Source organism: Ammospiza nelsoni, chromosome 14 (assembly GCF_027579445.1).
Source record: "Ammospiza nelsoni isolate bAmmNel1 chromosome 14, bAmmNel1.pri, whole genome shotgun sequence".
Lineage (NCBI taxonomy): Eukaryota > Metazoa > Chordata > Aves > Passeriformes > Passerellidae > Ammospiza > Ammospiza nelsoni.
In genome coordinates this window covers 1,376,959-1,392,500 of record NC_080646.1, presented here as the reverse complement: position 1 = coordinate 1,392,500, position 15,542 = coordinate 1,376,959, and the positions used below count along the sequence as shown (strand labels likewise).

The following is a 15,542-nucleotide window of genomic DNA, read 5'->3' as shown; positions in this document are numbered from 1 at the left end:
TCTCTGAGGCCTGCCACGGCCTGTAACAAATACAGCCACAAAAAGCAGGCTGATGAGCAGTTAATTAAAGTAACTAAATAATTAAAGTTTGTGTAACAGAGGCCTCGGTTTTCAGTGGTTTCAGCTTACAAAGACCGAGGGTATTTGGAGGATCCTGCAGCACAACGCGGGCTGTGGAGCTCCAGCTCCTTTCATCCTGCCCAAAGCAGCGATGACAGGCTGCTCTCAAAACCCCACAGCGAGGCAGAGGGAGGGACAGCCTGTGCTGAAATCCCCCCATGTCAGCTGCAGCAGGAGAAATGGTGGCTAATAGGCTGCCTCTCCCTGGGGACAGGGCTACTTTGGGCTGTCAGATTAGAGCTCTGCCCCAGACAGCTCGTGGGACCTGAATATCTGAGGGGCTCACAGTTATTTGTAGGGGAAGGTAAATTGTGTCCTTAATATCTCCAATTTACAGCACAGCTCATTTGGTGTTTTATACCCAGTGCTTTATTAGCTGTGCTTTGCAGTGGGGGGAATTACTGCTTAAAAAAAACCAAATAAGGAGCAACTATATCTTATTTAAGCAATCAATTTGGAATAACCCTGAGAGATGTCAAGTGAGCAGCATCCCAGACTTTGTGCCAGGCCCTCCATAAAGCCTGCTGCTTGGATGGAATCCAATTAGTCCACAGGCAGCTCCTGGTGGTCACCTCTGTGCCACGTTATTGTGTTCCCTCACGCAGCTAAGCACGGCCTCCAGAGCTAATTGCACCTGTTGCAGGGAAAAGCAGGACTGTTTGCATGAGAAACATGATCCTATAACCAGGTTAATGCTGGTTATGTGTAATGAACTATCACCCTGCAGGGTAATGGAAATAAATGGGGGAAAGTGAAGGTAGGAACCCCAGGGTATTGCATGTTTGGAGGTGGAGTTGGATTTCCCACCTGTTTGGATAATTCTTTGTGTCATAATCCCCAGAAAAAATGGTGTGTAAATACAGAAATCCACACAAGTGGATTTAAAAGTACATCATCAAATACAAATCAAATGTGCATATACATAATCCCCACCTTTCATGGGGGGGAGCCCTATATCCCATAAGGGGAGGCTGGGAGAGAGGAAAATCCCACTAATATTTTGGTTACTGTTAGGAACCCTGTGTCCCATACACTGAAATTCTTCACTCCGTTATAAAAGGGATAAAATACAATTGGAAAAATGGGAATCAACTCTCTGTATTTCCTGTTTTTTGGGGGATCTCTGTATTTACACACTTTTCATGGTTGCAAACAGTGCGGAGCCCTACACCCCTTAAGGGAAGGCCGGGAGGGAGGAAAAACCCAAAATTAATACTTTGGTTACTGTTAGGAGCTCTGTCTCCCATCAGCACCTGATAAATTTAATACCCTGAAATTCTTCACTCTGTGTAAAAGGGATAAAATACAATTCAATCTTTCAACATTTCAAATAAAACAACTCAATCTTTCAACATTTCAAATCAACCAGCAGTTCTTTTAATACATTTTGTTTTATGACACAGCATGAAGAAGCAGCCAAAGGAAAGGCCAGCACCTGAAGATTTAATGGTGAGTGAAACCTCAGTTTGGATTTGTCAGTGAATATATTTTGGTCATTCACATAGAAATTTATCTCTTTTTTTCCTGCATTTTTCAGTGTGCTCAGTGTATTTCTCTCTGAACTCTTCCTGCTTGTGCAGCAATTCCATATTTGCACCCAAAGCAGGGGTGGAGTTGTGGTTCTGAAGTTGGTGGGGATTTTGCTGTTGCCTTCACTTGTGATTTGGGGAGTTAATTCAGAACTTCCACAGCCACTATCGAGTTTCAATCAAAACCATTTTGATGCTTGATACACATTTTCTTGCAGTTTGGATGTCCAGGGATTACAGCTTAATGTAGGTCACTCCTTGTCAGCATTTGCCAGCCTGAATCTTCCCAAAAGTGAGGATTGCAAACAGAGAGTGGGGTTAAAATATGTGTTTTAAAAAAATGCCAGAGCCACTGTTTTCAGTGATGGTCATGTAAAATTAAACCAGATGGGCTGCAGGAGAATGAGAATATTTGGTGAGGTATGCCTGTGGAAGGGCTTGGAATCTGAACTCAGAGCCCACTTTTTGTGCAGTTGTCATTTTTCAATTATTAATTATTGCTAAATACAGCAATTTATGTAGACTCCCAATCTCCTCTGGGTCATGTCAAACACCTTTAATTTAAAAATGTTTCCTTACTTTCCTTTATATTCTCCTTGCTGTAACTCAAAAGCTTCTCTAAAACAATCATGATTTATTTGAAATGAAATACACATTTCAATATACTTATTTATTTGAAATGAATATACATCTGTGCATGAAGTACACAGGGATAATTGGAATACAGGAATAATTGTAAGGGATTTTAACAGGATCAAGACACTGGTGCATCCTCTCATTTCTTGCTTCCAAGAAAGAGAATATTCTCACTGCTTCTGTGAGAATAAACAAATTTTTCTCCTGCAGCAGTTCTCTAGTTAAAGGCTAATCTGTGAAGATGCCCAGGGGCAGGTGTCTCACATCCAGACCAGTCTCTTTCCTGGTTAGGAGGTATTTAACTGTGAATCTCATTTTAGGGATATTGACTCCACCAAATCTGCACTTGGAGTTGGGCACCTGCTTAAATACCTCACTGAAATGAAACCTTAAAATTTATCAGAGCCCCTCCACTTTGGGTTTTCTCCCACCAAAGGCCGATTTTTGTCTTTTTTATGAACTTTTGATGGCTGGGGAATTCTTGCAGTTAGTCACATCTGAGAAAACTTGGAGCAGGTTCTGGAGCTGCAGCCACATTTACCTCGTGCTCTGTTCTGCCATGGCTGGGTGCCTCGGCTATTAAAACAATGGAATGGGCTCTCAGAAAACCTCTCTCTGCTTGCAAATGCACATTCTGGTGATGCAATAGGCCTGCCACTTATAAATAAAACATCTGCAGATCCCAGCGCCCCCCAGAAGTGTGCGTGGGGATGGTTGTGAGCAATAACACCACTCCAGGGTGTAGAGCCATAAAAATGAGGCCAAAGGGTGAGTGCCTGCAGTAGCAGGGAAGTGCACAGATTTATCTTTCCAACTACATGCCCTGGAGTGTGCTGGGCCCCTTTAAAGGAGGTGTTTTGTGAAATTATTTGGAAATTTCAGCGCCTCTGGGATAAAAAAATAAATAAAAAAGGAGCATTCTTACTTTTTAAACAATTTAATGCTTTTTTTTTCCCACTTCCTTTTTAGTCAGTTAGAAATGAGCTTGCAACAATGAGTAGTAAAACAGGAGCTGCTCACTCCTTTCTATTATAGAGGATATAAGTAATATTATTTATATAATATATTTCTATTTTTATTTCATATTATAGATAAATATGTATTTATAATTAAGTATTAATTATATTAATTATAATATATATAGTGTGGTTTATTTTCTATTGTATTATAATTAATAATAATGTTTTATATAATTAATATTATTTATATAATATGTTTGTATCTTTATTTTTATTTATATATCATATGTTTATAGAGTCAAACCCTTTATATTTTTGCTTTTCCTCAGTCTTCTCAAGGAGCACTTTATTTATAAAATTAATATGAATATATACATTAGCATTATGTGTCTGTGTACACAGATACACACACAGCATATCTGTGCCTAAATATGTGTGCAGAAATTAATTTATAATTGCTGGAAAACAGGGCCAGAAAAAACCCAAAACTTTAAATATTGGGGAATTAATGAGGTTGGAGAAGCCCTCCAAGGTCATGGAGTCCATCTGAGCCCCACCTTGAGCAGAGCACCGAGTGCCACATTGCCTGGGCACAGAAATCCTGTGAATTCTGGAATTCCTCACCACTGCATCCTTCAATTCCATCTTGCTGAGATTGCCACGTGGCTCTGGTGGATGGAGGGGGTGCTCAGAGGGATGCAGTGAAACCCTGCATCCTCAAGGTCACCTTCTCCCTGATTCAAACCAGAGCAGGGTTTCACCTTGCTCACTGCAGTTTGGGTTGCTTTATTTTAATTAAAAGCAGCGTTCCAGCAATGATGGGAGGTGTCACACACCCACCCTCACCTGCAGACAAACCAGAGCATCTCCTCCTCCCCTGCAGACACCGCTGTGCTGGGAGTCACTGTGTTGTGACCACTTTGGGATAATTAAGCACTGAAAGCAAAAGGAAGGGAGCAGAAGATGAATCTTTCCCTCCTCTGCTGAAAATCAGTGTATTTTGGGTGTATTTGAGGAGCTGAGTGCCAATACCTGGAGTGCCAGGTTGGCACCTCCACCAGAGCCCTGAGATGGATTTCTCCTGCCTGTCATGCAAAAAGCTCTTTTTTACAAAACCCAAAATGTCCATTTTGTCAGGAAATAGGGCTGGATGAAATTCCTGTTTAAAGTCAGGTTTTTCATTATCACAGATTTCCATGTGCAGGTGGATCAGGATTTATTTATTTTATTATTTATTTACTCACTGCCCTTTCTTCCCTGCAGCCATGCCCAAAACAAGATAACCCATTGGTTTTTCTGGATGTGCATAATCAAATTAACTGACTTCTTCCACAGCAGTGAAATAAGGAATTTCACCAAGAAATGAGAAAAAAATTGTCCATTCAGGGAAAGGAACAACCTCAGAATTTACCAGTGGTCATCCTGAACTTGCTCTAAAATGCTGCTCCTTTATCTCCAGTTTGTTCCCTCTTAAGAGAAAGGCAGAGAGCCAGTTAAATTGAATATATTCCTGTATTATTACAGGAAGGGCTGCACAGCACATTCCTCTCTGTCTCTCCCCTCCTTTCTAACATGAAAATCTCAACAATTCTCCTGTATAAAGAGATTTTTCCCCTTTGCTGTTGTGGTTTTTGCCAGAAACACAGAGTTTTTCTGGCTCTCGGGGCAGTGCTTATTCAGGAGTTGTGCTGTGGCAGCCCAGGGAAGGTTTAAACTCTTGTTTAAACCCAGGGAAGATTTAAACTCCTGTTCCTGTTTTTAATTCCCTTGTTGTGCTTGTTGGAGATGTGGGAACAGGCAGCCAGAATGCATTTTTGAGTCTCTAATATATTGACACATGTCTTAAGATATTTAAATACACAAACTAACTGTTTATCTGGGAAAAATACCCATTACAGTCAGTAAAATCAGGATCCCTGGTCCAGAGCCATTCCTGGAATGGGAAGGGCAATTGCTGGATGCATGGGAATGGGAAATTTCAAAATTGTACTAGGCATTGAAATAAATAAAATACCAGAGGAGAACAGGTTTTACAGCATGTCAGTGGCTTTGCCAGAGATCATATACAGTTTATCACACAATGTTTAAGTTGATACATTTAATCTTTTTTAAATTTTTTTTAATTTTAAATTGATAAATTTTAATTTTTTTTAGATTTATTTTTAAATTGATTTTAAAAATCATTATAATGTAAATAGAATATCAACATAAGAAATGCCAGTAATTTAAATTTTTAATTCCTGTTTAAACCCAGGGAAGATTTAAAGTCCTGTTTAAAGCCAGGGAAGGTTTAGACTCTGGTTTAAACCCAGGGAAGGTTTAACTCCTGTTTGAAGCCAGGGAAGGTTTAGACTCTGGTTTAAAGGCAGGGCAGGTTTAACTCCTGCTTAAACTCAGAGTCCAGGGCAGCATCCAGGCTGGGGCTGGGCCTGTATTTACGGTATTTTCCCAAAGCTTTCCATCCTAAGCTCTATTTAATGGAATCTATGCATAGTAAGTAATCAGGTCAGAGAGAAGCAGCATCCCCTGTTTGAGATCAATCGCTGGCTAATACTTTATCTAGGCCACTTTATTATCTCATGCTGATTCCATTCCCATTCTCCTCCTCCTTTGTAGCGTGCACTTCAGCTGTGGTAAAACTACGCCTGGCATACATATTAAAAACATATACCCATTCTATCTGTATGTAAATGGGGGAGGCACAGCTGGATATTGCAGGAGTTTGATTTACTAATAGTTATTATCTGTTCTAGCTGTTCGGAGGCAGGGAGAGTTGCAGAAAACAAGCTAGCGCAGAAATTGCCTTTATGATATCACTGCCCTGCTTTGGTAATTGTTTAAAATCTCTTCTTTAGCTGCAAGCTCGGCCTCGGCTGCTGCAGATTGTTGGTGCTTTTTTTGGAATTGCTGGAGCCTCTTGGTGAGGGGTTTTTTGTTGTTGGTGCAGCATTGAACTCCTCCATGATGGTTATTGGAATGAAAGGTGTTTGTGTAAAAAATGGTATTTGAAGCGCCAAAAGTCAGGAATGGAGCAGTTATTCTGTTGTGCCTGCCTTTAGGATTTCTCAAGGAAAAATTTGGCATGGAGATGATGCAGTCACCTCCTGCACTCCATTACTTTTGCACAGATCTAATGATTCTTCTTCAAGTTGTCAACACAACCAGGAGCTTTTATCCTTCTTAAAATTTAAGTTACTGGTGCTTCTTATGTCAATATTTTATCAATTTAAATGATATAAATTTAAATATTGTGTGATAAATTGTACATCATCTGTGGCAAAGCCACTGACATGCTGGAAAACCTGTTCTCCTCTGGTATTTTATTTATTTCAATGCCTAATACAATTTTGAAATTTCCTATTCCTATGCATCCAGCAATCCACCTCTCCATTTCAGGAATGGCTCTGAAGCAGGCACCCTGATTTTATTGGCTGTAGTGGGTATTTTTTCCCAGTTAAACAGTTAGTTTGTATATTTAAATATCTTAAGACGTGTCAAGATATTAGCGACTCAGAAATGCATTCTGGTTGCCTGTTCCCACATCTCCAACAAGTACAACAAGGGAATTTAAAATGTAAGGTTTTAAGTAGCTATATTTTATGTAGCTTTATTTCAGAGGGTCTGCAGAGTAGCTAAACATATTTGCAGTTAGTTGTGTTAAACCCCTGGTTCCAGCTCTCAGGAAACACTTTTATGGTTTAAACAAACAAATGGAGGATCAGCATAATCCTGCCTGGATTTTCATCTAAAGCCCCAGAATAAAGCCAATAAAACACTGGTGCTTAGGTTTGTCAATAAAGGGCTTTCCCCCAGTGGTGTCAGTGAGGAGCCAGGGCTGGGGTTTGGATGGTGATGGTTTTTGGGATGGACCAGAGGGCTCTCAGCACTTCCCTTTGCACAGACACACCCCAGAGATCCTGTGAGATCAGCTTTAGAGATCCATGCTTGTTGTGTGCCCCCATCCAGATGTTTCGGCACCATTGCTGAATCACAGGGAGCCAAGAATTTTCCCTCTTTGGCTACTCTGTTTTGTCCTGGGCCAGTGCAGGATCTCCCATCAGGGCTGATGGAATTGTCTGTGCTTGGAGCTGTGATGAATGGCTTTGTTTGCAGATGTGCAGCCTCTCCTCTGTCACAACGATCCCAGTTATTCACTCCATGACAAGGGGAAGTTCTGACAGACACCAAACACAAGCAGATGTGAAGGAAAGGGCTCTGTCCTGGTTTTCCAAGGAAAAAAAGTACAGAGCCAAGTATTTTAGCTGTTGTAAATATAGAATTGTTTAGGTTGGGAAAGGTTTTTTAGGATCATCCAGCTCAGTCATGAAATATATGTGATAAATAATAAACTGGGTCTTCAGTCTCTCACTTCAGACATGCGGTGGACAAGGAGTTCTGGATCAAATCACTGAAGACAAATCAGAATTTATATTGAGGCAAGGATTTCACAGCAGGGCTCAGGATGCGCCTGTCACTGGGTGTTCAATATCTTCCTTGCTCAAGGTAGCTTAAGAGGAAAAGAATCTGTGTTTCTTCAGGTGGCAGCATTGCTCAGTGAGCTGAAATTGGTAAAGGTGGGCCAGGGATATTTCCCCCTGTCTTTCCAAAAAAAAAAAGTGGGGGGAAAAGCCATCTCTGTCCTTTGGGGTGTGAGTTCTTCTGTGCCACTTGAGAAATTGGCTCTTGAAATGGAGACATCCATTCTGTCAGTATCACTAAATCCAGCAACCACCCAAGAGCAGGATGGTGACAGCTTAAGGGGTGGTGCCTTCATTCCCTGCCTGTTGCACCCATTGCTATGGGATCACCCAGTTCCCCCAGCAAATGGGAATATCTGGGAATAATATCTGGGAATAAATGGGAATATTCCCCTCCTAGAGCTGCACAAACCAGCAGCACTTCCCTGTGAAATGTGAAAAGGAGTAACTCGAGTTGGCTGAAAGAGGTGTTGAAAATCTAAGGAAATTGGACAAAAACGAATTGGCAACAGCTTAGAGGGATACAGTTCATATTTTTTGGCTACTTGAGTCTCCTGGGCTTTGCAGTTTAATTTGAGCAAATGTTTCATTTGGCACTGCTGGTTGTTCAGTAGTTCTCCAGGCACAGGGAGAAATATTTACATCTCACTCATTTTGGTAGCAGAATTGCAAATCTTTCAATTACTGGATATTGAGAAGTTGTGCATTTGCCTTGTTGATGTTTTATGTCAGCTGTCTTCCTTACGTATTTCTTATGTATTTATTTTGAAAAATTGAGGAAAAAAAATCTGTTAGCAGTTCCAAAATAAGACCCCTATCTTTAAATCCCAGAATACTGTCCTCTCTATTCATTCCAAATCCATCAAGGAATTTACTCTAACAGGCAACTGTTGAAATTCACGTACAATTTTTATTTGTGCAGTGAAATTGGCATTTTAAATCTATTCAGACACTCTGCGTAGATTAAAATGGCTGGTGCTTGTGGAGTACCAGCTACATGTGGGTCTCTAGTCCAATTAGCACCTCAGGACACTCCTGCAGTATTAAATAAGAGTAATAATTGCCTATGAATAAGCAGAGTATAAAGCAGGAGATAGAGATATGGCTTCTTAGTGACCTGTGTGCATTATGCCTCAAATCCCTTAATCAGATTTGTGCCGCTTGATTCTTCCATCCGCAGAAATTCTGCTGGAGGATCAGGGCCTAAAGTAGTAAAAAATCAATTAATACGACTTTCTAATTTGTGCAGTTGACAAAAAAAAAGGGAAAAAAAAACCCGCATATAAATAGAGGACATTTTTCTCCTGAAGAGGGGCCGTGCTGAAAGATTTTTTAATTGGATTTTCATTGTGATTGACAGCGCTTGATTATGACAGTAACTTTATTTCGCTGGACTGTTAGAGCCCCCTTGTTCAGGGTGGTTTTTTTCCCTTTTTTCCCCATCAAAGGCCTTTTTTTCTCGGTGGCATTCCCGGCGGAGAGGCAGAGTTTGTGAAAGAGCCTTTTAGCACCTTTGTTGCCGCCATCCCTGGTGACGATTGGGCCCAGCTGGTTGCGGGTCGCAAAATGCTCCTCTCACAAAGAGAAATCTCCCTGGCCTCCATCATTTTAAGAGCTCCAGAAACCTGTTGAGGATTAGAAGTAGCTTTAGATGTGAAATGAGTGTTAAGTATTAGTAATCGGGAGATTAGGGCCCCGGGGACAACGGGAGATAAACAACCGCAATTAAGGCAAATCTGCCAGAGTAAACAAAATTGAGCAGAAACAGATGCCCTCGCCATTTTGGGGGATTGATTGGAGGGCACCGAGGAATCGATTTTTGTCTTGTTTACACTTCCAAACCCCGGTGATAAACTGGGAGGCTAAATATTTCATAGCGCCTGATTTTAGTTAATTTTTCTCGGCTCCTCACAGTGACCAGGCCCGGCCTCGCTCAGCCTTCACAGGGAGCAGCTAATTGCCTATGAAGGGCCCCTGTGTTTAAATGGGCTTGACAGGAATTTAAATTTTGTTTCAATCAACCTCTGTGCTCACAGCCTGCTCCAGTTTCTAATTTTTAAATTAAACATGATTTCTTTTTTATTTATTTTCCTTTTTTTGAGCCGCGGCCTCCCCTCTGGAGCCGGCTGCTGGCGCTCCCACCCGGGGCAGAGCTTGGAGTACGCAGCTTTATTGAGGCTGAAACCCCAAAATACAGCCCTGGAAAAGTTCATTGTCCCATCAATGTGCATCTGCCTGCTGGAATTGATGGGAGAGGTTGGGGAAACACTCAGATGCTGTAAATCGGGATGAGCTGGTGCCTGCTGGGCTGGGGAGAGCCAGGTTTCCACCAGGGAAAGGCTCCCCTGGATTAAAACACAGCTCTGAGCATGGAAATGGTACTGGTGGCCTCGGTCCTTGTTCGGTGACCTTGGGAAGGATTCAAAGGAATTGATATTTTTTTCCCCAAGCCAACTTGTGCTGATGTATTTTGCTCTGTGTTTTCAGCAGGGCTCTGTGCGTTTATGCCAACATTGTTTCATACCTTAGCTTTCTCTGCTCCTCAGACGAGAGGATTTGGCAGCACCTTCCCCTCCATCATTTAATACTTTACTGAGTCCCCTTCCCAGAGCCTGCCAAACACGGGGATGTCATTTTGCACTCCATGCAGGCAGTGTGCAGCCATGGAATGCAGGATGATCGTAGTGGTACTTCTAAAAACAACTTGTTCATTTGCAGAAACTTCATCGCAAAAATGCTAACGAAGTACGAGCTGTTCCATTCTCCCTTTTTGCTTCCAGCCACATCATTTTCAGGGTTTTTTTGCTTTTGTTAATTGTTGTTATTTGTGCGTGTGTGTGCACACAGCATTTTCTTCTCTAGGATTTGGATGAAAAACATTTAGGAGATTGTTTCAGTTTACTTCAGCTTAGTAATTTGCTTAGCAAATTTTTTTTTCCCCAGTAGAAAAACTTGGGGAAAACAGTTGTTTTCTTCACCCTTCCCCCTGAGTCTAGGGGAACACTTAGTCCTTGTTTGAAGGAAATTCTGTATCATCTCTGAATTCCTGACGAGCTCTGTTTGGTGTCACTGAGACCATTCCTGTGTCCTGAGGACACTTCTGCAGGTGCAGCTCCCGCAGAGTTCAGGTCAGGTGTGCCTTTCTGGTGTGAATCTCTGCTCTTTCTGAGCCCCCACTCTCTCATTCTCATCACAGCCAGGTCTTGAAGCTCACGAACTGAATCGATTTCAAATGAAGCCCCACCAGAAGATGTGCTCCAGGCACACACCTAATGAGCTCCAGCTACTAATGGGCACTGAGGCCACAGACCAGACCAGAGCTGGGCAAAAGTCAAAGCTCTTCCATCCCCAAAATGTTGCACCGAGCGTTTCACTCAGCAGAGCTGCTTCTGTTGTCGACAGCTTGCTAATGTTGACAGACTCCATCAGCCTTGGGCCACTCTCCCCATTCCTCCTCTGCAGCTCTCCTTAACCTCAGCAGCACTTGCAGAAGTAAACTCCAATTAGATTTGGGTTGCTTTAGTTTGTTTTAAGAGTTTTTAAGAGTCATAACACAAAAGTGAAATACCTTTGCTGAGAGCTGGCTCGTTTTCAGCTGAGCAGCGTGAGGAGTGCCAAGGACAGTTTCTGCTTTAACAACAAATATCAAAAGCAAAGCTGCTGTGGAAAGAATGATCTGCAGATGGGCAAATAGATTCCTCTGTGCCACAGCCAAACCCTAAACCCTGCAGTAAATTTCAGACCAGTTTTTTGCCACAGGAAGGGAGCAAATAGCAGACCTGGGGTGCTGCAGGAGGAGGGGGTGAGGAGTTTGAAGTCAGGGCCAGCTGTGGAGTGGAGCTGCTCCAATTCCTGCTGTTCTCACCTGAAGAATTCCCTCTTGACCCTTTGTCTGCTGATGAGTTGGGAGCTTGGACACATCAGTCAAGTGCACGAGGGGTCTCTGAGGTCTGTTTTGGGGTCACCAGCTGTCCAAAGCTTGGGAAAATAATACTATAATCATAATGAAGAATCTGTATTGCTGTTTAAAATGGAAATTTGGGTGAGGTGTGTAGACAGTTGATGTTCAGGTTAAGGTGTTGAGGTCAAAGTTAAGGTGTTCTTTCTCTTGGTCCATCCATCAGGCCTGGGGACTGTTGTTATTTGAATACAAATTTTGTAAATTCCAGGAGAGTTTTGGTGCCTCAACAAAACTAAACCAGCTGAAAATTGCTTGCAATTAACTTTATCATATAAAAAGGAAAAATGCATTAGTGAAAGTCAATCTACAAACAGAAAAATAATAGGAGAGAAAAGTACTTCTTAAAAAAAAAGGAAGAAATACAACCCCAGGGCTTCAGTGCTTAGTTGTGTCATCCATTTATCTTTGTTTTGCACCATCTTTTCACTGTCTCACATATCATCAGAGGGATGAAATCATTAGTGTGCTAATCTAGGTAGCCATAGTTCTAAGGCTGACCTAGGCTAATCTGCCTTTGCAATTTCAAGTACTATGTTTGACTCCTCTGAAAGTAACCTTAAATTGTAGTCTTGTAAGAATTCCAGAGCTGTATCCTTCACTCCTTCTCCTAATGAGGTTATGACCAAATGCTCATTATAATTGCTTTAGACTCCTTTTAATTTTCAAGCTTATTAATCATAAGAAGAGTTATTTAAAATTGCATAAATTAATCTTAGATTAAAAGCCCATCAAAGCCTCGAAACAATTAAGAATAAGTAGGATTTCCCTGGGGCAGCAAGTTTTATTTTAATAGTGTAGTCAGGTGGATATCAGAACATTGAAGTATGGTAGTGATTAATGTATGCAAAATTTAAATGAGAGTTTTTAAATGGCAAATCTAAATCACATATTGACCTAACTGTAGGCTTTAACTGCATTGTCTGTCATATATTTAAACTGTTTAGTAATCAACATTTTAATTACAGTGTGTGTTAGGGAGGCCATGCAACAAACAAAACTCCCCACTTCCCGAGTGGAGCTGCTCAGCAGCCTGGGCTCTGCTCTCAGCTGAGGAGCGAGCAAGGAGCAGAAACTTGCAGGAAAATAAGCAGACTTGGTTTTCCCTGTGGATGTGTTCTTGTCCCTGCCTCATCTCCAGCCAGAAAACGCCACTGGTCCATGCTGGGAGTGCTCAGGGTTGGATGGGAGCAGCCTGGGGCGGTGGAAGGGGGAGGAGTGGGTGGGTTTTAAGGTCCTTCCAGCCCATGATTGGGGATGCCATGGTTCTGTGGGGTCAGGTTCCACCCCCTGCACAGGGGCTTTGTCTCCAGCACCCAGCTGAGCACAGCTCTGGGGTGCTGGAGCCTCTCCGGTGCAGCAAGCACAGTCCTTGCCCTCAATAGTCTGAGGACAGAACAGTGAGAGAGAACTGGGCCAGCAAACCTCGCTCCCAGATCAGGCACAGTCCCAGGGAGGAGCTGCAGTTTTAGGGTTAAGCTCAATCTGTGATCTGCAATCCCATTTGGAAGAGACAAGGAGGCTGCAGCTGACCTTGCTGCAGCTTTGGGGCACTCTTGGCAGACACAGACTGAGCCTCCCAGTCCCCGCTGTCCCAAGCACTTCAGGTGCTCACACTTCCCTTAAAAGGGTTTAAAAATTCCCAAAATTTCAAAAGGAAAACAAGAGATGGAGCAGCTGGATCACACTAGAATAGTGTCCTGCAGGGCCCTTTCACCTGTGGGTACGTTCTGTGTCTCTCTGGGTTCACCTGTGCTCAGCCTGCAGAGTTCCTACCCCACTCAGGCCTCAGAAGCTGCGTGGAGCATCCCCTGAGGATGCCCTGCCACCTCCTGTGCCTGTGAATTAACCATGGTTTGGGAGTCTGCAGTGAGACAATTGGCCTGAGGATTCCTCGCTGCTATTCCTGGCTGTGGGAGCCGCAGTTGGATCCTGTGGATAGCTGGCACAGATAATTAGAACAGCTTTTAGTGTGGCTTGTCCTTGGAGGCAGCAGCTCGAGATGGAAAATCCTCCAGCACTGGAGGCAGGGCTGGAGTGATGAAATCCTGACACGTGCTGAGGGCACTGCAGGGGGACCTGGGGTCAGTTTGGGGTGGTTTGGGTTACTCAGCACTTGGTGTTTCCAGGAATTCTGGGATGCTGTTTGCATTGCTCAGCGCTTGGTGTTTCCAGGAGTCCTGGGAAGCTGGTGCAGCTCCAGAGCTGAGCTTTGTGTTTGTCCTGTTGGAGGTGGGACTTCCACTCCATTAAACATGAGGATGGGCAGGATTTCCCCTCGAATCCATGCCCTGAGTTCATACAAGAGCTGTGCACAGCACAGGCACCTCAGGAGCAATGGGAGAACCAACTGGGATGTGCTGCTGGACAGCCAAGTTGGGACTTTTTGGAGTTGGAGGGATGAGCTGCCAGGCAGGCTTTCCTGGTTTAACATTTGAACAGAGCACCTGGAGTGGGGGAAGGCCTGGAACATCCCACCTGCAGCAGGAGCAGCAGGGGTTTGGTGGTTTGCTCGTGTTTCACATGGAGTTAGGGCTGGAATTCTGCTCAGGGGCTGGAATTCTGCTCAGGTGAAATGGGTGCAGGGGCAAAACAGATCCCAGGTGTCCAACAGAGAGCTGGGTCAGAGGATGCTCTTCCCATTCCCAGCTCTTAGTGCCAGGGAGGAATTAAGGAATGGCAGGGAAGGGGAGCAGGCTTTCAGTTTCCACTTGTGCTGTGTTTTATGCAGGAAAATGTGCATCTGATGCATTCAGGGCATGCCAACAGCACCCAGTAAACTGCTGCATCTTCCTCATCCCCCCTTAAAAAACTGCAAGTTAAGCAGCGAGTGAGCTTCCCTCAGAGCAGCCTGCAGCCAGCAGTAATATTTATTTTCTCTATTTGTTTTAAGCCTGGGAAGGCTGTGCTTTCCTGCACACTGTCCTGATGGAGCCCTGCCCAGCGAGCGTGCAGTGCCCCCAGCCCTAATGTGCCATTAATGATAGGTTAATGTACAGTATAATGTTTTTTGGACTATGGGTTCATTACACTTCTGAGTGCAAGGTCCTTCTGCAGAGCGCCCAAGGTCCCATTGCATTATATCATGCAATAAAAATACCCTTTTCATATCACACACTAATAAACTGTATTTGAAATGCTGTCTGAGGGCACGGCCATTGTCTTCATAGGCTGTGGCTGCAACAGTTGGGATCTTTTTTATTGTGGTTTTTTTGTGGTCTTGAGTTCAGAATTTTTTAAATGGAAGGCATGGTTTGTCTGTGCTGCTTGGTGATAAATGGAGTTCAGGCTGGGAGGGTTCCTGGAAAAAGGAATGTTAAAAGGGTGGCACCACTGCAACCAGTGCAGTGCCACTCATTTCCCAACCTTCCTTGCATAAGCGTGAGGAACTTTATTATCATTTTTAATTGGCTGCCCTCCCCAGTCAGCCTCTCACTGTGCCAGAGGGAAAAAAATATAAGGAGGTGCTGGAGTGGGTTAGATCTCATGTTCTCCCACCATTTGGGATTCAGGTTCCTGCCATGCTCTGTGCCCCAGGGAGCACCACCCTGGGGAGGAAAATCTCTCATTTCTGGTGATTTCCAGGGAAATCTGTGGCTGACTGGCATTTCACCCTGGGAATGTCCTTTGTCACCATTGCAGGCTGGTAGCTGCCTGTTCCATGGACCTTTAGAGCAGTCTGACATAAACACTGACTCCTTTTGAGCCTGAAATCCCAGGCATTGCACGAGGGGCATTGTTGATGGTCTGCCTGTCCTTTGGCATTGCTCTGAGGCTCCCTGGTGCTCTCCAAACACATTTTATGGCCAGAGGATCCTGTTTGTGGGAGAGGCTCTCCTGAAGCTCTTCCCTGGATTTGTGT

General features: G+C 43.4%; 1 protein-coding gene across 1 annotated transcript in view; it reads left to right on the top strand.

Moving 5' to 3' along the window:
• MAP2K5 (mitogen-activated protein kinase kinase 5) overlaps nt 1–15,542 on the top strand; it is a 120,423-nt gene that overhangs the window by 101,849 nt on the left and 3,032 nt on the right. Inside the window, exon 21 of the mRNA XM_059482469.1 lies at nt 1,524–1,569. Within this exon, the coding sequence (XP_059338452.1) occupies nt 1,524–1,569 (46 nt within the window). The remainder of the gene's footprint in view (nt 1–1,523; nt 1,570–15,542) is intronic.